The sequence below is a fragment of the Cyprinus carpio genome, chromosome A11 (assembly GCF_018340385.1).
Source record: "Cyprinus carpio isolate SPL01 chromosome A11, ASM1834038v1, whole genome shotgun sequence".
NCBI classification, from domain to species: Eukaryota; Metazoa; Chordata; class Actinopteri; order Cypriniformes; family Cyprinidae; genus Cyprinus; species Cyprinus carpio.
In genome coordinates, this window is record NC_056582.1 from 22526049 (window position 1) to 22551256 (window position 25208).

Consider the following 25208-nt stretch of genomic DNA (forward strand, 5'->3'; position numbering starts at 1 on the left):
GCTATAATAGTATATCAATAATGCTAAAATAACACTGGCTTGTAGTCACTTTGGGTAAATGCATCATATAAATATATTTTTAAAAAAGAAAGGAAAATGTACCAAGATATTTAAAAGCATTCTTCATCCCTGTCACTGCATGCAGGAAACAACTAAACTTGTATTGATTTCCAGCAAACCTACATGTAATTATCCATAATCTATCAGTTTTCTGAAAGACAAAGTATTCAGAGCAAATCCTCTGGGTAAAAACTTGTTGAATGCTTGATCAGCACCTGGTTAATATTCCTGTGCAGGTTTTCCGGGTGAGTTGTGTTGTCTTAGATGTTGTTTGGCAGGGCTGCTGCTGAGTATTGTAGGAGATGAGATCAGCATTCAGGAATGTGATGTGAGCTCAGGACAGATCGAGCAGCAGAGCAAGCGAGTGTTGTGTGGGGCAGATAAGAGCTGGAGACCGTCCATACACTCGAGCTCTTATCTGCCCTGGATGAGCTCAAGAGCTTCCCTCCATTCCTGTTTCTTAAACAGGATTTGGGCCGAGATTCCAATCTTCTCCCGTTTTGGCCTAAAGCTGGAGGCAGGAAAGGGGTGTGAAGAGTTCAAGTGCAGGAGAATTTAGATGGACAGCACACAAAGACATTCTCTTAAAAATAGAGGTTGTTTATAGAAGTTCTTTCGTTTATTTAAATGTTCTTCACACTAAGAAAAAAATTGAATGGTTCTTTTAAGAACTGTTCACTGAAAGGTTCTTTAGGAAACCAAAAATGGTGGTTTAGATGAGTTTACATCACAAATCTGTAAACAAGAAGAACGCACGAGGAACAAGGAAGTACTGTTTGGATTGTTCATATAAACTGATGCACGGCTGTAGTTGTACCTAGAAAGCAGACAGACTGTCTTCTGCGTGTGAAACTGGACAATTTATGAAAACTTATAACCCCAGCGAGCTGCTAACCATAATGCAGTTTAAGGCATCATTTTAAGGAGCAGAGCTTCTGATCTATTTCTTTGAGTTCATGCGTGACCAGCCAAACCCCCCTCTTTACTTCACTGCCAGATATTTATAGCTTCTGCTTCTCATGCCAAATATAGACAAAGAACTGCAGGAGAAAGCCAGAGATTGAGAGAGATGAGCAGAATGCAGGAAAAGATGAGGGATAAAAGCTTGATAGTTTCATGCAGGGGTCCCGATTACTGTCTTTTCTCTCTTTTATCTGTTTCTCTAACTCTGAATAGCACCATCTGTTTGGCTCGGGAGCCTCCGCTCAAACCACTGCAAAAGACCAGTCTTATTTCCACTAATGGACCCTTAACCACCATTCATTGTCCTTGGTCTCTTTAAAGGAAAAGTTAATCCAGAACTTAAAATTTGACATTCCTTGACTTGCTCACCAATGGATGCTCTGCAGTGAATGGGTGCCGTCAGAATGAGAGTCCAAACAGCTGATAAAAACATCACAATAATCTACAAGTAATCCTCACCACTCCAGTCCATCAGTTAACATCTGTAGAGTGAAAAGCTGTGTGTTTGTAAGAAACAAATCCATCATTAATGCGTTTCAACTAAACGGTCACTTCTGGCCATAATCCATAATAATTGTTCCTACAGTGAAAAAGTCCATCCCCAGTTGTTCTCTCACATCAAAATCCATCCACATATTTGTTTATGAACTATTTTGGACTCTTTTGGTTTGTAACCACTGCTTGATCTGTGCATATTTCTCTCCTGATTCAGACAAGGCGACTTTTTCCACTATTTTCTCTGTAAGCAGCGTTTCGTTTCATGTTACACTGAAGACTGGAGTAAAATTAAATTTTAAAATATATTCAAATAGAAAACAGTAAATTTAAATTATAATATTTCTATATTTACTGTTTTAATCAAATAGGTGCAGCCTTGGTGAGCATAAGATACTTCAGAACATTAAAAAATCTTACCAACCTCAAACTTATGCATGTTCGTGTATGGACCACTTTAATGATATTTAATGGTGCTTTTAAGAGTTTTACAGCCTCCTTTTTTGTTCCACAAAAATCCTTTAGCTTTGGAACCTCTTGAGTATTTACTGTATGTGTAACTAATGACAGCATTTTAGTTTAGGTGGCTTTAAATCCTTGATGTCTTTTTAGAACCAACCAGTGTATTTGAGCTGATCAACTAATGTTCACATGCAATGCATCAAAGCAGTTTCCTTTGGTTTCAGGAATTTCACGTCACTATTTCTGGTTCAAGACTGGTTCTAATTTTAAGGTGCATAACACTCACTTGTTATGCATAAAAAACCCTTTTCATGGCATTCAGTTTAACTGTGAGTAGTATGCCAACCTTTATGAAACAGGCTTCTGTCTTGAGAGGGCCCATGTCAGCTTTTCCATCCCAAATGACGGTGGAGGTGCCTGCAAGGTTTTTTTCCCTAATTTTTTTTAACATCCATCTACTCGGGCACCAGTGCTGTTTACTAACAGACTGACCTTTACCACATAGGATGAGCTCACACGCGCGTGTGTATGTGCTTCATGGCAATAGACGGAGTTTGACACACGGACGCAGGCACATCTTGGAAAACGGTAAAATCCATTACAGAAAAACTTGAGAATAGTAGTTTTTTTAGTAGTAGTTGTCTAAGATGGTTATATGAAATTGTATATATCTGATTGTTTGTTACAATACAAATCTGTTGTTTTGTCATATGACTCCTTTAATATGTCTCTAAAATTTCCTACAGCACTGACAGATCTGTAATTAGACGACCTGTCATTTATAATGGAGAGTCAGCTTTTATGACTCTGTTGTTTAACATGCTTGTGTGATGCTTCATGAGATTTTATTAGCTCACTGATTTTTCCACACTTACTTAAAAAGAGCATGAGACAGAGAGGGAGAGGGAGGGTTGTTTTTTTATATAACCAGCTAACAAAAATATGTTCTAAGATCATTCCCATTTAGTTACAAAGTTCTCTGAATGTTCAAAACATTAAAGGAACATTCCATTTTATTTCGCAAACATGAGAATGTTACTTTTGAATGCTCTCTGAACATTCTGAATCAAGTAGCCAGCTAACAAAAATACTGAAAAACTGAAATTCCCATTAAGTTATGAAAATATTTCTGGAAGTTCTCTGAACACTCAACACATCCAGCATTTGAAAACATTTTTATTTTTGTTGTTGTTGCATTGTATGAATGTCTGAACATGCAATGCACCACTTCCTGGATCATCATTTCATTTGGTAACATTGGGCAGTTTTGATTTATATGCTGTTTAATGTTTGATGATCATGTTATTTTACATATGTATCTTCCTACAAATTGATTCTGCAAAGGAGTTAACAAAACCTTCCATTTCTTCCTTTTGCAAACATTATGGGAATGTTACTTTTGAATATTCTCTGAATGTTTGTAATCAAGTAAAAACCAGTCAATGACAGTCAACAAATGTTCTATTAATGTTACTGGAAGAATGATTGTTCATAGCTTAGAGAGAACCTTAGCTGCGTATATTTAATCAGTAGGGTTTATTTGACCTTCAGCAGTCTTTTGTGTGATGGTGTGTTAGCTTGAAGGTCTTTCTTCAGGTCGATATTGTTTAACGGTTGTTCAATAGACTCCTGTCAGAAATGGCATTTGAGTGAGCTGCAGTTTTTGCCAATAACACTGACACACCTCTGTGAGCTTATTGGGCATAACGAGCTTTTCCTCTGAGCCATTGTGTTAAAGTTGTTGACCCAGTTGGCTTGGCAGTAGTTTTCCTGTTTGGGGCCCAGTGTAGCATTATTAGCAGAGCAGAGACCAAGACTGACCCAAACATAAACCGTCCTAGAGAATGAATAGCAAACGCTGATGGTATTGTTTATTTGGACATGGAAAGGGCTGACAGATTGATAACTCTTTCTCGATTCTCGTTGTTTATTTGCACAAGCTGTCTAGCAAGAATTCTGCAAATTAGATAAAGAATTTCACAATTTCCCATTTTGTAGGCCAGTTCTCCAATCCTGACACAAAAATCAGATTTTTAAAATGGCAGAAGTGTGCTCAGTTGTACCATGTTAGGGTTGCTATTGGCGATGGGCTTTCTGCCGGGTTCTGATGCTCTTCTCCATCATTTACATATACCAACATACAAACACCTCATGAACTAATTGACACTTTTACATCCTATTTGTTGTTTAATGAAAGTAAAATCACTCGAACTAAAATTGTTAGAATATTTCCTAATAACAATTTATGGATGTCTAGTGATCTTAAGGAATGTATTCGTGAGAAAAAACATGCTTTTAAAAATGGTAATATTGAGTTACTCAAGAAAAAAAGAAGCGAACTAAGATCGAAACTGAGTAAAGCAAAAATAGAATATAAGGATAAAGTTGAATGTCAGTATTTCTCAGGAAATGCCAAGAAAGCATGGGAAGGTTTAAATGTGATGATGGGTCGGGAAACTAAGCAAAACCGTACCCCCCTGTCACACTCCTCTCCATCTTTTGCAAATGATCTAAATGTCTTTTTCAGTCGTTTTGACAAAAATGATTTTAGTGCTGAACGTGATAGGGTGTGTAGGTCCATTTCGGGATATGTCCCTATTACACTGAATGAACATGATATTATAGCCAGCCTGTCCAGTATTAAGCCAAACTCAGCCCCGGGGCCAGATGGCCTGAGAGGGAGAGTTTTAAAAGAAAATGTTCATGAACTAAAAGGTATTGTGCTGGAGTTATTCCAGTACTTGCTTAATTCCTTAACAATGCCTAAATTATGGAAAATGTCCTATATTGTGCCTATTCCGAAAAAACCTGGAGCCACTGAATTAGAAGATTTCAGGCCCATTGCCCTTACTTCCATCTTAGGAAAATGTTTTGAGAGAGTTATAAGCAAACATATTACAGCATCAGTTTCTAACAGATTAGATTATCTCCAGTTTGCTTACAAAATTATGAGGGGAACCGACGACGCAACTGTCAGTATGTTTCACACCCTGGCAAAGCACCTTCAAGCCCCCTCTCACTTTGCTAGGGCCCTGTTTATCGATTTTACATCTGCCTTTAACAGCATGCAGATTCACACCTTGCTGCAGAGGCTTATCGATATAGGAGTAAATGGTGGTATTATCCACCTTGTAAGGGACTTCCTCTCTGATCGTCCTCAACAGGTTCTGGTTAATAATACTCGGTCTGACATCCTTGTACTTAATACTGGCGCCCCGCAAGGGACTATTCTATCTCCATTACTCTTCTCCATTTATACAAACGAATTCCAATTAGATCTGGAAAATTTTCGTTTGTTCAAGTATGCAGATGATATGGCCCTGGTTGCTTTATTAAAGAGGGGGGACATAGTTGGAGAGGAAGTATATAGAGCACATGTGTCATCTCTCCAGAAATGGTGCGATGAAAGTTCCTTAGAGATAAATGTAACAAAAACAAAGGAACTTGTCCTTTATGAAAAGGACCCTGTGCAGCCCCTTATAATTAGGGGACAAATTGTAGAGGTAGTAGAAAAGTTCAAATACCTCGGTACATATATTGATTCTAATCTAAATTTCAGTGAAAACATAGACTACATTTTTAAAACTTGTAACCAACGTCTCCATCTACTGCGCAAGCTCAACTCTTTTAGAGTGAGCAAGCACATTATGGAAATAGTCTATAAGATTCTGATAGAGAGTATTCTAACTTTTAACATGGCGATGTGGTATGGTAATTTAAACGTAAAAGGGAGAAGTAAGCTGCAGAGAATAGTAAACCTCGCTTCAAAAATCATAGGGACAAATCAGAAACAATTAAGTTCCATGTACGAGGAAGTTCTCAGGAAAAAAGCTTTTAAAACAACAAACGATCCCACTCATCCACTCAATAGGGAGTTTGAACTCCTTCCCTCTGCCAGACGTTACAGAGTACCTAGGGCAAATCATAATATCTTTAAAAATTATTTTATCCCTAGTGCAATTCGGACGTTGAACAACACGTCCCGTTGATGTATTGTAACGTAATTGCTACTTGCTGTACTGCATTTTGCCCTGAAGATGTCTGTGTGTTAGTCTTGTTGTTCTTGTTGTTTTTTGTTGTTGTTGGTTTGATTGTTGTTTTTATGAGACCGAAGGCAAATTTCCACATTGTGGACAATAAAATGAAAATGAAATGAAATGAATGAATTTGATCATTTTATTCATTACTGCTGCCGTAATTCATTTATTTCTATACTATTGTAATGTTTATTCATATTTTGAATTAGCTTTTATTTTTATATTTTCAGTTAATTTTATTTTGAAAGTTTTAGTAATTTTATGTGCATTTGTCATTTTTATTAGTTTTTATTCAACACTTATATTTGGCTTTAATTTATTTTTTATTTTATTATTATTATTTTTAATTTTAGTACTTGATCTCTCTCTCTCTCTCTCTCTCTCTATCTATCTATCTATCTATCTATCTATATATATATATATGCCACAACTTTTTAGTATCATCACTTCTTGTGTTAAAATGTGCACTTAATTAGAATTCAGTTCATAAAATGGATATTTCCAGCTTTAAAAATCTGATCTGAAACTGTAAAATACCTGAAAGTGGCATGTGATGTAGAATTAATTTAAATCAATATTGCACCAATTAGACTAAATTCAGCTTATGAACAGTTTTGCTTTGTGAGAGATTTTTATTGTTATCATTATTAAAATAAATGGATTGATTATTAGTATATTTTGCATTGCTGCTGTCCCGTTCTATAAAGATTACAGTAATATTACCATGCTTAAGGAGGTTTCGAACACTCTGCTTTGCACCAACTCAGCAACACCCTTTAAATGTGGTAAAATCACTATAATGTAGTCTTTAATAACATATTTTTAACACTGTATTTTTGTGGTTTTCCCACAGTGTGCCAATGTTTCTCTGTGTTAGAGGACGGCGCGTTGGCTCACAGTCTTCAGGAGCAGGAAAGTGAGTATAAACATCTTCTTCCTGTAATTTCGCTCATCCTTCCTCTTTACTGGGTTAAAATAGAGCTGATTCATCTTTATCGTGTCAGTTGAGAAGTTCTACAGCACCAACATCCAGAAGAACCAGGCGGTGCAGAACGATGTTCGCTTGGCTCGGAGGCTGCAGGAGGAAGAGGAACAGCGAATGAATCTCCGCCAGGACCTGCGGCAGCTGTAAGCATCGTCAGGTGTCGACATGTGTCCTGAATTACTCCGTCAGCAACATGGAAAAACCACAGACATTTAGGATATTCAAATGACTTTGTGGAAACAGATGCTTTGACTAATTCGTGTTGCATAACTTGATTCGTTTGTATGTTGGTATATGTAAGATGAAAATTCACAGGAGAAAATTTTGGAGCTTGAGAGTAAAGTCAGCATGGCATGCTTCAGTAAATTTAGATTTTTTTCACTGATTTGCACTGCGTATATGGTTTTATTAACTGTTTATATTAAAGGTTGTTTTTTTTTAGATTTTTAATTTTTATGCTCAACAGGCCGGCGTTGATTTGATCAAAAATACAGTAAAGGCAGTAATATTGTGAGATTTTTTTTACAACTTACAAAAACTGTTTTCTACTGGAAGTTAATTTTAAATATTTTAAATAATTTATTTCTGTGATGCAAAGCTATATTTTCAGCATCATTACTCCAGTCTTCAGTGTCACATGATCCTTCAGAAATCATTCTAATATACTGATTTGCATTTTTGCATTTCTTATTATTAATGTTGAAAACCGCTTGTGCCGCTTCATATTTTTGCTGAAACTGTGATGCATTTTATTGTATTCTTAGATGAATAGAAAGTTCAATATGAACAGCATTTATTTGAAATAGAATCTTTTGTTGCATTATTAAGGCAAAAAAAGAAGTATTTCTTCTTTTTAAAAACATTACAATTAACACAAAAGAGGAAAGCAAAAAGCATATATTATAAATATCTTACATTAAATTAAACTGTCTGTCTCGTTTACAGGGAGGAGGAGGACTGCAGATATGCACAGATGATCCAGGAGGAGCTCCAGAGGTGTGCGGAGGAGGCCAGGAGGCGAGAGAAGGAGGATGAGGTGTGTTTCATCAAAACATGACAGATAAACCTGGAGAAACAGATCAAACTAGAGTCTTATGTTTTCTGAAGTAAATGTAAGTGATGTTCTAAGCGGTTGCTCACTGTTACAGCTGAAAATAGTGGCAGTAGCTTTGAATTATTTGTATAAATATCTCACATTGCATGGTGATTTTCTTTCGTATTTAGATCTGTGATTATAATTATGTGTTTGGTATCATAAAATTTGCTTCTGTAGCTCAGATGCTGCTACATTTTCATTCTAGAATTAAAAACAGAAAAAGTCTCAATCAAAAAGAGGATTGGCTCTTTTAACTGTAAAGCAGGACTTTTATTTTTGCAGTCACCAACTTGAATTTTTCCCATTCATATCTATGTGAATATATATATATATATATATATATATATAGAGAGAGAGAGAGAGAGAGAGAGAGAGAGAGAGAGAGAGAGAGAGAGAGAGAGAGAGAGAGAGATAGAATGGAAAATATGGAATATTAGAATGGAATATATTTTAGGTCAAACGTAATCTAAAAAGTAGTCCTAATACCTTACTTATATGTGTAATCCAATAGATCCATTGTGTAATTTGTAATCAGTAACAGATTACAATTCGTAAATAATCTACACACGTCGTGAATTTTCTGTTTTCTCATGTTAAGCTGATTTAAACACCTTTGTGGAGTGGTGCTTGTGTAGAGATGCTTATGCAGAGAAGAATAAAGGAGAGAAAGAACATAAAAGATAGAAGAGAGTGAGAAGACTGAGGCCCGAGTCGGATCTTACACTCTGATTTCCACTGGCTTCAGGAATTCTATTATGTGCTTTATTTAGCTGTTGGGCGACATTTCTGTCGCCTAAAGGAGCAGCTTTGTCTTCGTTGTTGTCAGGAGTGGTTTTTGAAAGTGTTTGGGGTGACGAGTGGTTTGTCGCTGAGGAGGTGGATGTCATCTGGGAGGCCATGTCCCGCCGGATGCTTTAGTGGTGAAACAGTGAGGTTCTGTATTTGTGGGAAGACTATTTACAAGAGGCAGTCTGTCTGGAGCCCTTTATTCCAGCCTATGGAAAGAAGTAATGCTCTATAGACTCATTTAAAGAGACATACTGACCCGGAATACGTCTGGCTTTTATATTTTTTATTTAATACAATAACAAATTATTGATTTTGTCCAGTAGTTCCAGATTTGGAAACTTCACGGACCCAAAACTCCAAATTTCGCCTTTAATCTCTCTTATCCCAATATTAATTAAGATTTATTATTTTTACATTAAGGTGACCAGATCTGAGAAATAGAAACTGGGAACATTTCTTTTCAGTTCAATTCATTTAAATAAAAAGCAGGGACATCACATTTTTGGCTGTTTTTGTTTTTTAATTACTATGGGTTCCATAAGCTATTATTATAATTATTAATTATTATTATGCATGTGGGTCTAGTGCTGTCAAACGATTAATTGTGATTAATCGCATCCAAAATAAAAGTTTTTGTTTATGTAATATATGTATGTGTGCTGTGTTTATTTATTATGTATATAGAAATAAACACACATACAGTATATATTTTGGAAATATTTGCATGTATATACATTTATATATTTATATTTTTATATTTTACATTATATATATATATAAATATATTTAATATATAAACAACATTTTTCTTAAATATATACATGCGTGTGTTTGTATTTATATATATACATAATAAATATTCACAATACACACTTATATATTATGTAAAAAAAAAAAACTTTTATTTTGGATGCGATTAATCGCGATTAATCATTTGACAGCACTATGTGGGTCAGACTCACCCTAACTGGTTTAAATTTCAATTCAGTTTTGCACCTTTGCAAATAGCGGACAGATGAGCAAAATCTTGACTTTAAAAAAACATATAGCTAAAATAAATGAGAAAAAATTATAAAACTAAATGTTAAAACTAAACTAAAATGGGCAAACCGTAAGCAAAAGCCCAGATAGCAAGATCAGATTTCTAGATATCGGACCACCATAATATATTAAACTTGCCTGATCATTGATCTAGATTAAATCTTATTTTACACAGCCTAATTCAATTTGGCTTCATATACCAAAGTCTATACTTAAAAGAGTCGGTGGGTTAGAATTTTTGTTGAAATGCAATTTTGAGATTTCTAAATTGCCTGTTAAACTTTCAAATTTCCACAAACAGATATTGCAATACTGGAAAATTATATTTACGCACAACTTTACACCACATAGAGACACCTGAATAGTAATAGAATTATTACAATAAATAGGAAGACGCTATTTACACAAGAATGTTTTGAGAAAAAGTTCTTTATGTTGGACGATGGTCAGTTAATTCAGTGTAATGCATTCATGGAGAATATGCGACAAAATGTTTCTTTAGAGAATATAATACTGTGTGTAGAGCCATCCCTCTTGCACTAAAACAATGAATACAAAATACTCTAATATATTCTGATTTAAGACAGAACTATTTAGATCAGGGTCAGATGCACTATTGCCTAAATAATTAACGTGTGGAGAACAAATATACTACCATAACAAATTTCTCATATTTGTCATAACTTCATTATATTCTATGGGTTTAATGAATCTGCAGACAATGTAGTTATCTGTTACTCTCATATAACTGCATTTTCACTCTTAGAGGAGAGTGTAATTGAATGTGTAGCTGATATAAAGTGGGTCTTCACGAAAAAAAAAAAAAAAAAACTCTAATTAAAATCAGAACTGAAAACAAACTCTGGATGAAAAAAAAAAAAAAAAAAAAAAAAAACTCTATAGTATATGCATTATGTTGGTCAGCCACCAGAATTGAAACTCTTTCGCCACAGTGCTGCATAATGAGATGCTGTATAATTCTGTAGCTCAACTAACCGTGCTTTAACTCCTCACCGGTGTGTAAACCCTCAGGTTCAAATCATTTTGTCCAAATAAACTCAACAGCTTCAAGACTGGAATACCCATGAGCCCACACAACCGCATCCTCTGATGTTGTGTATGTTTGTGTAGTAATTGCATTGTATTTCCCATGGGGAATTTTCTGTTTATTTATGAGAAATACAGTACATGATTTACGGGGGGTAAAAACCCCCTTTGGTGAACGTTCAAACATCTTGAAGTGATAATGCATTACGGTGTAGTTCAACCAAAGATTAAAATTCTGTCCTTATTTACCTTAAAACTAAACTCTGTTTGGCTCACAAACCTATCAAATGTAATTAGAAGACTTGGGATATAAACTGAATAAATAGTATGGACTACTTTTAAAGTGCTCTTTTGAGATGCTAAAATTTTTCTGTCCTTGTTGTTTATACAGTTCAGCTTTTTGGTTCAGCTTTTTTGATTTAGACCCCATGAGGGTGAGTAAATGAATATGTATATATATATATATGTGTGTGTGTGTGTGTGTGTGTGTGTGTGTGTGTGTGTGTGTGTGTGTGTGTATATGTATATGTGTGTGTTTCAGGATGAACTGGCCTTTTATTAGTGTGACAAAGCATAAGCCTCAATTTACTGTCCTCTAGTGGACAAATGAAGTAGATACTTCATAGTGTGTGCTTTTTGACTGTTGTTTTTTTTTTTTTTTTTTTTTTTTGAGTTAAGGAAACCACTTTAAATTAACTTGGTCTGCATTTTTAATATGTGACCTCATTTCCTGTCGTTATTTCCCATATTTAACCACCCATTTCCTGTTGCTGAAGACATTGGTGTAAAAAATATTTCCTTTTCTATTTAATTCATAAGAGGCCACAAAAGCAGCACAACAATGTATTTGTGACACATTATATGTCAGACCTGTATAATCATATTTTCTGTCTAAATACTACAGTTTTCTAGATTTCACATCGACAAATTCACAGATTCTGAAAGCTGTTTAAATGATCTGATATGAACTTATTTTGATATTATGGTAGTAATTCTACTTTTGGTTACTGTGGTATTTTGGCGGAAGCTGGTTAGGATCAAGCACTAAGATCAGTTCTTCTCAGAGCTGCTGCTCAGTATGAAAGCGTTACACTAAATGCGTTAGTGCTCGTGTGCGCAGGGCGGTTTTATTCCGTGATGTCAGTGTGTAAATGAGGTCTGAAGGATCACAATCGAGGTGTCCTGAGAATCGTCTCTGTGGGTGTCACACATATAGTGTGTGTAGGTGTGAGAGCTGTACTTTCCACACGCCTGGCCTCCAGCTCCTCTGGTGGGTGTCAGCCTGGTTTTTCATGCTGTAAGATGAGCTTTTGTTCGAGTCACTTCGTGATGGAAGTTTCACGGCCCACTTTGACACCTCTGCTGTGTGATCTAAAGCTCAGACCAAGATGTGTGTGTGTCTAAACTAAGGTCATACTTGAATATCATTTTTCTCCATCCTGATGCATTAGACATATATTCAGTTTGCCCATTAAGCTACTTCAGGCCTGTCAATTGTGCATTACAGCTAAAAGTCAATATAAATTGTAAAATGATATTGTATTATTTATAAATAAAATTATTATTGTTTTCCCTTTACTTTCTTATGTACACACACAACAGTTTTTTTTCTGGTCCTCGAATCTGATTGGCTGAAAGCCTTTTGCAGCAGTGTGATTTTCTAGTAATAACAGAACTTTCACTGTTTGTATCATTCTGCTTGCGATATTTCTCACACCGAGTGTCATGGTGGACGCCCATATCCACTATAATGTTATAAATAATTCTGTTTTTGTGTCACAGAATGTAGTTTTAAGAGTGTTTTAGGCCAAGAATGTTCTTGTTTAGACTTCAAATATGAGGTATGTTAATTAAGATATTGTCTATTTAAAAATTAGCTTCAACGTTTTTGGAGATGTGAGTTCCACATTTGTTTTTGGTAAATCTAACGGGCAGTTTTTTTTGTCTTATTAATCTTTTTTTTTTTTTTTTGTTCTAGAGCAAATTGTTTTGGCTGAAGGCAAAATCTCATCACTTTATTGTTGTCTCTTTTTTATTGACACACTTGTGCCATCAGACTGTTGTATAAATGCAATATCGTTGTGTTATAATTGTGTAATATAATTTATTACTCATGTATTTATATATACAGTTGTGCTCATAAGTTTACATATCCCTTGCAGAATATGGAAACTGTTAATCATTTTTAAAAAATTAGAGGGATCATGAAAATTGCATGTTATTTTTTATTTAATACCGTCCTGAATAAGCTACAGTATTTCACATAACAGATGTTTATATATTCTCCACAAGACAAAATAATAACTGAATTCATAAAATGACCCCGTTCAAAAGTTTACATACCCTTGAATCTTAATACTGTGTGTCATTTCCTGGATGATCCATGACTGTTTTTATATTTTGTGATAGTTGTTCATGAGTCCCTCATTGGTCCTGAGCAGAAAAATCCTCCAGCTCCTGCACATTCTTTGGTTTTCCAGCATCTTCTGCATATTTGAACCCTTTCCAGCAGTGACACATGGAGGACAATTGGGGGACTCATGCGTAACTATTATATAATGTGAAAACAAAACATGTAATGATGCTCAAGAAGGCAACACAATGCATTAAGAGCTTTGGGGTGTAAACTTTTTGAATTGGATTATCAGGGTAAATTGTACTTATTTTGTCTTCTGTGAACCATTTAAGTATTTATGTAGCTTCTTAAGTATAGTACCAAATGAAAAAAATAAGATCTTTAAACAAAATAAGTAATTATCTTAATGCATTGTGCCTTCTTGAGCATCAGTCAATGTTTCCACCTTTTGTAATAGCTTTGGCTGGAAAACCAAAGAATGTGCAGGAGCGGGGGGATATTTCTGAAGAACAGCAGGCAGTTGAACTGCTCAGGACCAACAAGGGACTCATGAACAACTATCACAAAACAGTAAGACAGTTTTGGATCATCCAGGAAATGACACACAGCATTAAGATTCAAGGGTATGTAAACTTTTGAATGGGGTCATTTTTATAAATTCAGCTATTATTTTGTCTTGTGGAGTATATATAAACATCTGTTATGTGAAATAGCTTATTCAGGACAGTACTAATAATAAAAAACATGCAATTTTCATGATCATGATTTATTTCATGATTTATTTCAATTATTAACATTTTGCACATTCTGCAAGGGGTATGTAAACTTATAAGCACAACTGAATTGTGAGATATAAACTCATGATTCTGAGAAGGAAAGTAAGAATTGTGATATGAAAAAGTCAAAATGACCAGTTTCAGTAATGATTTTTATAAAGCTTGTTTCCACCATGAAGGAAAAAAAAAAAATGTAATTGCAAGTCTTTGTCACAATTCTGACTTTTTTTGCAATTCTGAGAGAGAAAAAAAACTTGTTAGTCAAAACTGTCAGGTATAAACTTAGAATTGCAAGATGTAAATTCGCAGTTCTGAGAAGAAAAGTCTGAATTGTGAGATAAAAATGTATTTTTTATCCCGTGGAAGAAACTAGCTTTCATAGAAATCAATGTACATTATTACTAAAATAATTTATGTTCTTGGTTTTATTGTGAACGATCTGTGAATGTTAAAGAAATAAATGCAAAAAGCAACAGCTTTCCTTTTCAGCTGATGCCACCAAGCCTTCTTATTAAGTTTTCACAATCCAATTAATTCCCAATGAATGAATCCCAGAAGTCCCAGCTCACGTGTTTCAGACTGAATATCCTTTTTCATGTGGAAGTATGTCACATTATGGACGTGTTGTATGTTTTTTGTTGATCATTCCAGTTATGGTTATACTGGACTGTTAAAACAACATGCTTCAGTCGGTTTTATTATTGAATGTGTGTAAATTGGTTTCTGAACAGGAAATCGCTAAACAGCTACAGGAAGAAGAAGAAATAGAGATGAGACGGCAGAGGGCTGCCACTGGTAACAATAACAATGACTGTGTTTCTCCACTCTGTGATGGTAACTATTATTATTTTATTTTTTTTGCAAATGCTTAATGTGAACGCATGCATCACGTTGCACAACTGTGGCACATTTTGATCTCTTTCCGTCAGGCTTGGGAATCTGGGAGCAGGTGCTTCAGGACGCTGAGCTGGCCCGTAGACTTCAGGAGGAAGAGGATATGCTGCCTCACAGAGAGGTACATTATATTGAACGCATTTTATTTGCTTCCTGAATCCAGCTTGATTTCGGACCAGTTTTGGGTTATTTTTTTAGTTCTATACCTTCAGGTTTGTGCAGGCTTTGGTGCCTGTATTACTTTGTTTTTGGAGATTGTAAATATCTGTGTGCCTGCCTGTGTCTAAGTGCATTGGTGGCTTCAAGTTTGGGTTTTCCTCGGTCTTTGAATTTGACAGCATATGAAGGAAATTTAATTTGAAATTAAAATCTAAAATTGAATGTAAATGCAGTCCTCTAATATACCAGTGTTGTTATTGTTAGCTGAAACTATTAAAACATTGTTAATTTAAATAAATCTAAAATAAAAACCATCATAAATAAATATTAGATGAGAAACTTCAACTTAAAAATCATGTCTTTTTGTTCAGCAGTTTCCTCAGAGCTCTGGATCAGAGGTGGACTTCATTGCAGCCCAAGTAGCCCAAGATGAGGTAAAAACATCATCAGGATTACTGGACTGATAAACAGATTGATAACAGTTGTAATATACAGCTCCATATTTTCTTGTAATGGCTATTATAACATTTAACATCAAAAGTTTAAACTGCTACTCTTTGATTCTCAAACGTCTAAGTAAATATCAGCTCTGATGTCGGCCCAAATCTCTGTAACTCTGCTGTACACCAATGCTAATCAGGAGATTGCCCACTACATGCAACGCCATCAGAGAAGAGTCGAAAACAGACCACGAGACCTAGAGACCAGACCCGCTGCAGCGAGAGATGAAGGAAACACCACAAGCAGGAAGGTCTGAAAGAACCGCATTCATTTAGTGAAAACACAACACACACAAAAATATGATTACAACACAAGATGATTTTCTTGAGAACCTCAAGCATCTCATTGCTTTTAAAGATGAGTTATGCAATGTAAAACATATACATGCATAAACATTTCCAATACAAGTTTCTGTATTATATGGCATTAAAGCATATAGTTTTTTTGGTATAAAAAAATGGAAGCTTATTTTCACCACAGGATAATAAATTTGACTTAATGTGCTGCAATTGAGACTTTTTGCTCAGAATTGAAAGTTTATGTCTTGGAATAACAAGTTATAAACTCACAATTGCAAATTAACATCTTGTAATTCTGAGAAGAAAAAAATCAGAATTGTAAGATAAAAGTTCATTTTAATTTTTTTATTCCATGGTGGAATAAAATAGGAATAGTTAATGTGGAAAGACATTTAATTAGCATTTTGTTTCATATTTCTGTTTTGATGTAAATTGACATTCTGTGATTTTGTTTGACCGTTTGGGCCACTTTGTCTTCAATTTCAGGCTCATCAGATGTTGCGAGAGAGGCTGAACTCAGACGGACTGCATTCACCTGTGGAAGAGGAAGACTACACCATCGAGAACCATCTTGCAAGCCCATCATGCACTGCACTGTGAGTCACAGGTTCTTTATCACACATTCACACAATGTGCCATTTCTCAAGAATGCCTTTTAACACTCACTGTATCTTTGCACTTCATCTCTTTTCAGTCGAAACCAACACATACACAATATCGCAGAGGAACTGGACCCAACGTTCAAGGCGAGGAAGCGCGAGAGCCGAATTTCCACCAGCCCCCCGTCAGGTTTGAGCACAGACATATAATAGGAAAGTTCAATAACTGTATTTGTGCCACATCAGCAGCCATTTCCTGTTTTTTCAGCAGGTCTGTGTTTGGCCCCTCGTAACCCGCACAGTATTTTTTATGACTATTTACCAGAACCCCCCTTCATACCACCAACTAAACGGCAGAGCGACAAAACAGGACGTCACAAAGCCAAAGACAAGAAAGAAAACTGTAAGCAACAGTGAACATGTGACTAACATAGTGTTGTCTTTTGAGTATTGTATAATCCAATTGAAGGACATCACACAACATGATGGCACCAAGGGAGATGTACATAATTAAAGATAAACACTAAAATACATTGAGTCAAAGTTACTTCAGTATATAGTGATTAAAAACCTGTTTTGCAAGTGTTTGCAGTGACAGGTGTGTACAACATGGTCATTTTTTAATCTCTGTTGCTAATTGTACACCTGCATAACAAACACTAGCACAGAGTGCTGAAGGGATGATGTATTTTTGTAGGCCAAAGCTCAGAAATGAGTTCGAATTTTAGCATTTATGGTTCCATCGTCCTGAATCAGTGGGGTTTTAGTTAAAGGCAGGGTAGGCAATTTCAAGAGGCTAGCAATAGCAAGCAAATTTTGAGCGGATAAGATCCCACCTTTCCTGCAAATCACTCTCCAAAGCCACACCTCCTCCAAAACACATGACCAGAGGCTAACCAGCGACATGATGAGAGACGGTGTTGGTGAAGGTAACGCCTTCCATTCTCGCTCGGTCTGCAATAGTGTAATGGAATGCGCTGATGGCGTATCATGTCTGCGTGAACAGGGTGAGCAGAGGTTTGCAAATACATCGGTTGACAGGCTGGTAGGACACTTTTAGTGATTGCTTTTGGGAACCAGGGTAACAAAAAACTTCCTTTAAACAAATCAACTAAACATCCTTTAAACTCCAGTAATAAATATATTCAAACAACCAACAATCAGTTTAATAACATAATTAACAAAAAGTTAAAAAAAAAAATACTTAAAAAAAAAAATACTTTAAAAAAAATAGTAAATTGAAGGAGAAAACACAATAGATCTTTGTATTTTGTATGTTTGTATAATGCCTTATTTCTGCTATCTTTGTGTTGTGCCACACAATCACCTTATTTCTGCATTTTCCAAGTGCACATTTGTTTTGGAAATGTGTGTTCCTCATTTTCAGTTCTTAAAAAATAACTGCAAATCTGTGTTTACTGATGTTATTGGGAAGCATTCATCTGAAGGTCAGAGGTCAGAAAAGACCCTGAGAAGTCTTTTACCAGAATGTGAAGATTCAGGGTTTTTGCAGTTGGAAATTCGGTGGATTTGAATGAATGCTATGCAGGGGAATTCTGATGGTGTTGAAATAAAATATCAAACACTGTCACATCCTGACGGCCCACAGAATTTCACTGTAACCTTTTGTGCATGTGTAGCATGGTGATGACATCAGCCACATGAACGCCTCTCTTTCAGGAAGGCTAAAGTGCAACTGAATTCATACTGAGAGGGTTTCTTTTTTCTTGTGTTACCATCTTACATGTTTTCATAATAAAAGTCATCAGAGCACATTTTGAGCAGGAATGCCTCTTTTCTTAAATGTCAAATGGCAACTGAACTTGTATGAAGGTTGAAGGTGTCATGTTTGAAGATTTTTTTTTTCTCTTTTGTAATGTGTTAACATCTTATAGGCCTGCATTTTCATAATAAAAGTCATCTGGGCACACTCTGAGCAATGAATGTTTCTCTGTTTTGAAAGGCTAAATAGCTACTGAACTTGTACTGAGTTTAAAGGTCTCATTCTTTTTTGTAATATTAGGTGTTTTCATAATAATAGTCATCTAAGCACATTTTGAGCATGAACACTTTTACAAGTTGTTTGAACTGAAATGTGTGTTGGTAGTGTTTACACAGCCTACCTAAAATGATAAAAATCCACTTGTTTTTTTTTTTAAATCTGCTTAATACTTTATCCCTTTCTCAAATCGAGCCGTTCTCAGCTGCCTGTCTGTGTGACGTACAAAAACAGGCCCCTCCCACAATAGTTTGATTGACAGTAGTGTTTCAGCACAGACTGGACTGGCGTCTTACCTTAAACCTGCCCTGAGTGAGCTGTCATCAGTCCACCATTGTTTCACAGCCGGGGCAGATGTAGACAAGAATGACTCCTAAGTGATTGAAGTGTTCTGTTGTTGGATGTAAGAATGAACATAGCAGTCGTCATTTATTCCCGACATCTGAGCCGCAGAAAACACAGTGGATTACGTTTGTTTTTGAAGAGAATGTGCCCCCAATCTACATAAATGTGTCTATATTCGCACAAATCATCCGTGATCCAGCTTCACCTACAGAAGTAGTGAGTGTGTTTTTTTTAAAAGTGAAGTGATAGTGAAAGTCGTGACATTTGCCAAGTATGGTAACCCATACTCGGAATTGGTGCTTCTGCATTTAAGCCATCCAAGTGCACACACACAGCAGTGAGAAGTGAACACACACCTGGAGCAGTGGGCAGCTATATCCAGCACCCAGGGAGCAACTGGGGGTTCAGTGCCTTGCTCAAGTGCACTTCAGCCATGGGTATTGAGGGTGGAAGAGAGCGCTGTTCATTCACTCCCTCCCACCTACAACTCCTGCCAGCACCGAGACTTATAAGTCCAACTGCAACCTTCTGGTTATAAGTCCAATTCTCTAGCCATTAGGCCACAGCTGCCCCTATGCCCCTTAATCAATCTTTGCAAATTGCCTTTCCTAATAATGTGCAAATTAGCAATTCGGCTAAAGTAAACAGTCCCTCAGAGAGCAGCTGGAAGAGAGGGGTGGGGTCAGCAGAGCTCATTTGCATTTAAAGGAAAGTGCTACAAAACTGCTTCTGAAAAGAGTTGTTTTGACAAGGTAAAAAAAAAGTGTTTTTTACACTACCATTGAGAAATTTTAACCAAACTATGTTACAGAGTTTTCATTAAGACCCTAAAGAATCATATCAGCTTGTGGAAATGTGCATCCGATGACCCCTTTAAATGGCAAGAGGACAACTGATCTTGTATGAAGTTTAAAGTTTTTTCCCTTTTTTTGTACCACGTGTTAACATCTTAGATGTTTTCATTATAGAAGTCATCAGAGTAATTTTGAGCAAGGTTTGATTCTGAGTGGTAAACAATTGAAGTACAAAATGTGTTGTTTCAGAGCATGGGCTTAATATGAAAACATGATACGTGCAACAACATCTTAAATACTACAGCTGCTTTATTGGCAACAAACATTCACAAACATCATGAATACAGTTTTAATGACAGGATTCCAGTAGAATACAGTAAATAAATTACACATTACATAGACATTATACATATCTGCATATAACTACAAATGAATGCTCATTTATGTTCAGCTTGCTACAGAACACAAGTTCATGCTTCCAAAGGTCCGATATCCTGTGAAATTAGCGAGGCCGTCGAACTCTGATTGCTGCCGCCGCGTTCCTGCTGAGGAAAACAGAAGCTGGGCTCATCAAGAAGAGATGTTTGAGTCTGTCCTCCTTGAGCAAAAGACACAGAAAAACATGTTTGTGTTAGGAAACCTATATGCTGAATAACTAAAGAAAACACACAAATATCTTTACCTTCAAGAGTTTCCTTTTCAGCATGGGGTTTATGAGTGGCCTTTCTTCTTCTCCACTCCAGGAAAAGGATTGTAATAACAGGTATCACTAAGCAGATGAGCGCGAAGATGATGAGAATAGCAGTGATCTCTGTAGCAAAGAGCAACAATGAGTCAGTCACTTGAAATGACTTTTAAAGATGCCAATGGAAACAAAATTGATGGTTTTACATCTGTTAAAAGGTAACCTCTTATCCTCTTAAAAGGTAATGTCTTAGGTCATGCAACTGTTCAGCAAAAGTGATTTTTTAAACAAATTATAACAGGGCAAATTCATGAAAAATGTAGTTACACTTTCAATAATCCATATGAATTTTTAAAGAAAGACCCGTTCAGAGTGTTCAGAATCCTTCTGTGTTGTTAGAGACCAGTGTTATCAGTGAGGTCAGTTTGAACATGTGGTCCTTATTTTGCCCACATATTTCTCTGCTATTTATTTCTGTCATACTTACGGCTTTCTGCGTCACGTTCTGGCAACACTTTTGGTTTGGTGCCTTCAAAGAAGAAAGAACTTGCAGTCAGATTCATATTAGTTATTAACAGGTCAGATTCATGAAAAATGTAGGTACACTTTCAATAGTCCATATGAATTTAGAAAGAAAGACCCGTTCAGGGTGTTCAGAATCCTTCTGTGTTGTCAGAGACCAGTGTTATCAGCAAGGTCAGTTTGAACATGTGGACTTTATTATGGCCACATATTTCTCTGCTATTTATTTCTGTCATACTCACTTCTGTCTGAATTGCGTGCTGGCGACACTGTTGGTTTGGTACCTTCAAAGAAAGAACTTGCAGTCAGTGTCATATTAGTTATTAATATAAACAGACTGATTAGTTATCTCTGTCCAGACTCACTTGTTGAATTGGGCTGCTGTCCATTACCAGACTCTTTAATGCAGCGAAGACATTTGTCATTTGCGCATCGATATCCCGGTATACACTCACAAACTGTGTTACTGCTGGCAGTGCAATTCACCTTCACCCGCATTTTATCTGGAGCAGAGGAGAGGAGCGAGACATCATCAAAACACAAGCAGCTACATTCATAACACTGCTCCAGTTTTCAAAGCTTACACTTGACATGATCAGCACAGAACCAAACGCCTCACTCTTGAATCTGTGGCTGTTCAAACTGATAATCATCCACAGACTGTCATGATGACAAAACCCCAACACACAATTTTGTGAAGATAAAATTTCCAATTTTTGGGCCAGTCTATTAAATATGGAAGCTTGTTTTGAGAATAAAAAATTTAAGAAAATGGTCATTGCGATTTTTTAATCTCAAACTGTGACTTTTTTCTCAAAATTATGACTTTACATCTCACAATTGTGACTTTTTAACTAGCAATTATGAGAAGAAAATTCTGAATTATAAGATATAAATTCATAATTGCAAGAAAAAATCACAAATGTGAGGTTAAAGTTGCAGTGGCCTTTTTTATTCCATGGTGAAAACAAGATTGATTTTTTTCTTTGCAACTGCAATTTCACAACTCGCAATTCAGATTTCTGAGATTATTAAGAATTATATTGTTTATATTATATAGTTAATAAGAATTATATCTTTGATATTGTGCAATTCAGCAGACTTTTCTTCTCAGCTTTGCAAGTCAAGTTAAAAAGTTGTGAGAATTGTGGCATTTATACTGTATAATATATACACACACACACACACACACACACACACACACACAGACCATAGGTATTTGTATTCCTCCAATAGCAAGAGTCTGGGGCGTGGCTACTGTAGCAGGCTGAGCCAAAGGTGTTTAACGGTGTGGTAAAAGAAACTTGTGTGCAAGCAAAATTCAAAGACTTGCCAAAATACACAGACAGGGTAAAATAGGGTAAACACTGACAGTGTTTTTACAGGAATGAGGAATTTGATAGAATGTTTGGGTTTTAGTCTATACAAAGTGTTTCTTGAAGAGTTTCTTCTCGACAGGTAAGGTGCAACCTGATTTAGCCTTTTCCATAAGACCCACCCACACCTGTTGGAATGGGAAGATGGGCAAAAAATCCCAGATGGGGATTTTGGGAAGATAATCGGAATTTGTCAGAAAAGGGCGCTTTTGGCATTTGTATGGTGATGTGCAGAACACATGGACATGCGGCAGTATTGGACATCTTGGATGTGAGGACGGGCTGAACATCAGTTAAAAAGTAAAAATATATACATTAAATGCCGTACCTGAACTACACTGATCACAGATCAAACACATCCGCTGGGCCGGGTCGGTGATATAGGTGCCTTTTTTACAGGGAGTACATAAAGTGTTTGGATCTGAACCACAGGGAGTCACAAGACGGTTTCCTGCAACAAACACACACATACACTTTGAGCATCTGTAAATGAATAAAGATTTAGTATTAAAATAAATAAATAATGAAACATTGAGATATAAATGGATGAGGAATATTTAACATTGGGCACTGTTTCTCGTTGACTAATAAATTAATGAGTGGCATGAGTGACACAAGAATTTGAAGTTTATAGTTTGTTTTTGATTATGCTTATATGTAGTAGTAAAAAATAAGAATTTAAGTAACATAATTAAAATAACAAATTGAAAAAATTGAAACAGAAAAATCTGATGAAGTTTACTTATGGTGAAGACAATAGTCAAATCGAAAGTAAACCTTGACATGCGTCTTAAAGATGAATGAAGCCTTCAGATGCACTCTATTATTATTTTTTTAACCCAAATGCTGGGTTGAGCCTTTTGGGTTACTTTTTCAGTGTTTGGGTAGTTTTTGTGTTACCCAGCTCCTGGGTTAAACGTAACAACCCAGTGTTTGGGTAGGAAGTTAACATGCAAACCAGCGGTTGTGTGGATTATTTTAGAAAAGTTTAGAGGATTTAAGTTAATCTGTAAACATTATTTAATGTATGAAGTAAAAAAATAAGCTAGTAATATAGTAAAAATTAATAAACTTTATCTGGGTTAAATCAACCCCTGATGCTGGGTTAAATAAACAACCTAATTTGCTGGGTAAAATTAACCCAAGATGGGTTCTGTCCTATATTTACCCAGCCCTTGGGTTAATAACAATCCAAATTGGGTTGTTTTTAACCCAGTGTTTTTTTAGAGTGTGTGGTTTTATCACATGATCACACTTTATCATTAGGGGAAACTGAGACACACTTTATATCACAGTCTTCATGTGTATTTAAATGCAGACTAAATACTGTGACTTCTATTTATATTGACTCGTGTGGTGTTTCTAGATAACACACTGTTATCAATATTATCACAGTAATTCTGTGTTTGGTGGTTTAATCATTTCAAAACACTTTCTCCATCACAAATTAGTAACTATGTATTCAATTCTTACATCTGAGCGTCTCATGATAATATAAAATACATTCAAAAGTATGCATGACAGAAATGTGGAAATTGTCATGTGGTTTCCATTTGTTATTTACATTGATATTTTTGGTGTTGCTTTATAACACATTGTTATTAATAGTATTAAAGTAAATATTTCCATTGAGACTAAACCCAGGCATATCTCTCTATATATACTGTATATAAATAAAAAATAAAAATAAATCTGCTTCCTTATGTGAACTATTTTTTGATTGATTTATTAAATCTTAGTAATTATTAAATCATTTTACACCGTACTCTCTAAGAATACCATGGTACAAGTTGTATTTCTCTCTTCTTCTGTTTTTCTATCTCTTTTTACCCATGCATTCATACTTTTTTTTCCTGTTTTTTTTTAACATTTTTTTTTAACCAAAGGCCCCTTTCACAATAAATTGTATAAAATTATTCCTACCCCCAATCATAATCCTTACTATAAAAACAGGAATCTTGCACATCAAGCAAAAATAAAAGCAAAAAGTAAATATTTATCAATTTTATCAATCTTTTCGTAATCATTTTATCCCAAAGCTAATCATTCCTTTACAAAACTCACCTGGTTTACACTTTGTGCAGCACACATCTTTCCCCTTGATGTCAAAGTCCTCACATCCAGATTCCACACTGTGTCCTGCAGCCAGAACTAGGACAGCCACAGCCAGGATCAGTCCATGGAGCAGCTTCATCCTCCACGACACGGCTAACACACTTCACACACACGCTTCTCTGACAGATGCTGAGAATAAAGACCTTCTCTAGTGAGCTGCGTCTATACAGAGTCTGAAGCGCTCACAAGTGAAACCACATTTGTAAGTTCCTAAATGTCATAAATGCACCCACATGTACACACACCCACGCACACAGGCGCATTAAAGAGTGTTTGACAATGACTTGTCACCTTTCTTTTTTTTTTTTTTTTTTTTATAAATGATGACAAGCCAGTTTAAAAGTGCAGGACATTCCTTTCTCTGCCTTTAGTAATAAAATAATGATAGAAAATAATAAAATAATAATAAGATTATATTTTATATCAGGGATATTTCCATATTTCAATGTTGTTGATTTTTTAATATTTAAATCTATTGTCACATAACAAACTTTTTTATATTTCTGTTTAATCTTAGCAGCCCATACAGACAGATCTAATGATTTAAAGTCAACATGAAATTAAAATTGACTACACATAAAAAAGAAGAAGAAGAAGAATTAAAAAATCGAGCAGGATTTACTTTAAAACATTTTTCATTTGAAAATTGCTAGTAAATTTTACAAATTATTACAAAGAAACAAGTAACACATAGAATTACAGTAAACATACAATTCTGAAGTAGAAAGACTAGTATTTTATACTCCAGTAATTTGAAAAAAAAACTTATTTTTACAGTTTATTTATTTATTTATTATTCCTAATGTTATTTTG

The 25208-nt window shown here is 35.5% G+C and overlaps 2 protein-coding genes across 4 annotated transcripts in view; one reads left to right on the forward strand and one right to left on the reverse strand.

Annotated features, from left to right (window-relative positions):
* Nucleotides 1–17090, forward strand: part of LOC109101659 (coiled-coil domain-containing protein 50-like) — a 19167-nt gene extending 2077 nt beyond the window's left edge. The window contains exons 3-12 of one of the 2 annotated variants that reach the window (XM_042766823.1): nt 6871–6933; nt 7022–7145; nt 7948–8038; nt 14839–14941; nt 15037–15122; nt 15532–15594; nt 15801–15911; nt 16447–16556; nt 16655–16749; nt 16828–17090. In XM_042766823.1, coding sequence (XP_042622757.1) covers nt 6871–6933; nt 7022–7145; nt 7948–8038; nt 14839–14941; nt 15037–15122; nt 15532–15594; nt 15801–15911; nt 16447–16556; nt 16655–16749; nt 16828–16976 — 995 coding nt within the window. In that variant the 3' untranslated portion in view covers nt 16977–17090. The remainder of the gene's footprint in view (nt 1–6870; nt 6934–7021; nt 7146–7947; nt 8039–14838; nt 14942–15036; nt 15123–15531; nt 15595–15800; nt 15912–16446; nt 16557–16654; nt 16750–16827) is intronic. The other variant, XM_042766824.1, reaches the window with a different exon arrangement.
* A 2898-nt stretch (nt 17091–19988) lies between these two features.
* Nucleotides 19989–25203, reverse strand: LOC109101660 (tumor necrosis factor receptor superfamily member 6-like). 2 transcript variants are annotated; one of them, XM_042766830.1, is made up of 7 exons: nt 24345–25203; nt 22609–22731; nt 21270–21407; nt 21147–21188; nt 20870–20911; nt 20380–20508; nt 19989–20295 (listed from the first exon to the last, which is right to left on the reverse strand). In XM_042766830.1, the coding sequence occupies exons 1-7, from the start codon at nt 24472–24474 to the stop codon at nt 20168–20170; spliced, it is 732 nt and encodes a 243-aa protein (XP_042622764.1). In that variant the 5' UTR covers nt 24475–25203; the 3' UTR covers nt 19989–20167. The 2 variants fall into 2 exon arrangements, with proteins under 2 accessions (XP_042622764.1, XP_042622763.1); XM_042766829.1 differs by having other exon boundaries at nt 19989–20298.
* Between the last annotated feature and the right edge of the window lie 5 nt (nt 25204–25208).

Excerpts from the sequence above, each read along its gene's own strand:
- LOC109101660 (XM_042766829.1), bottom strand. The coding sequence starts at position 24,474 with ATGAAGCTGCTCCATGGACTGATCCTGGCTGTGGCTGTCCTAGTTCTG. Across the intron at positions 21,189-21,269 it reads ACAGCAGCCCAATTCAACAA|GTACCAAACCAACAGTGTCG; the intron begins GTGAGTCTGGAC and ends CTTTCTTTGAAG. Across the intron at positions 20,299-20,379 it reads TGAAAAGGAAACTCTTGAAG|AAGGAGGACAGACTCAAACA; the intron begins GTAAAGATATTT and ends TGTCTTTTGCTC.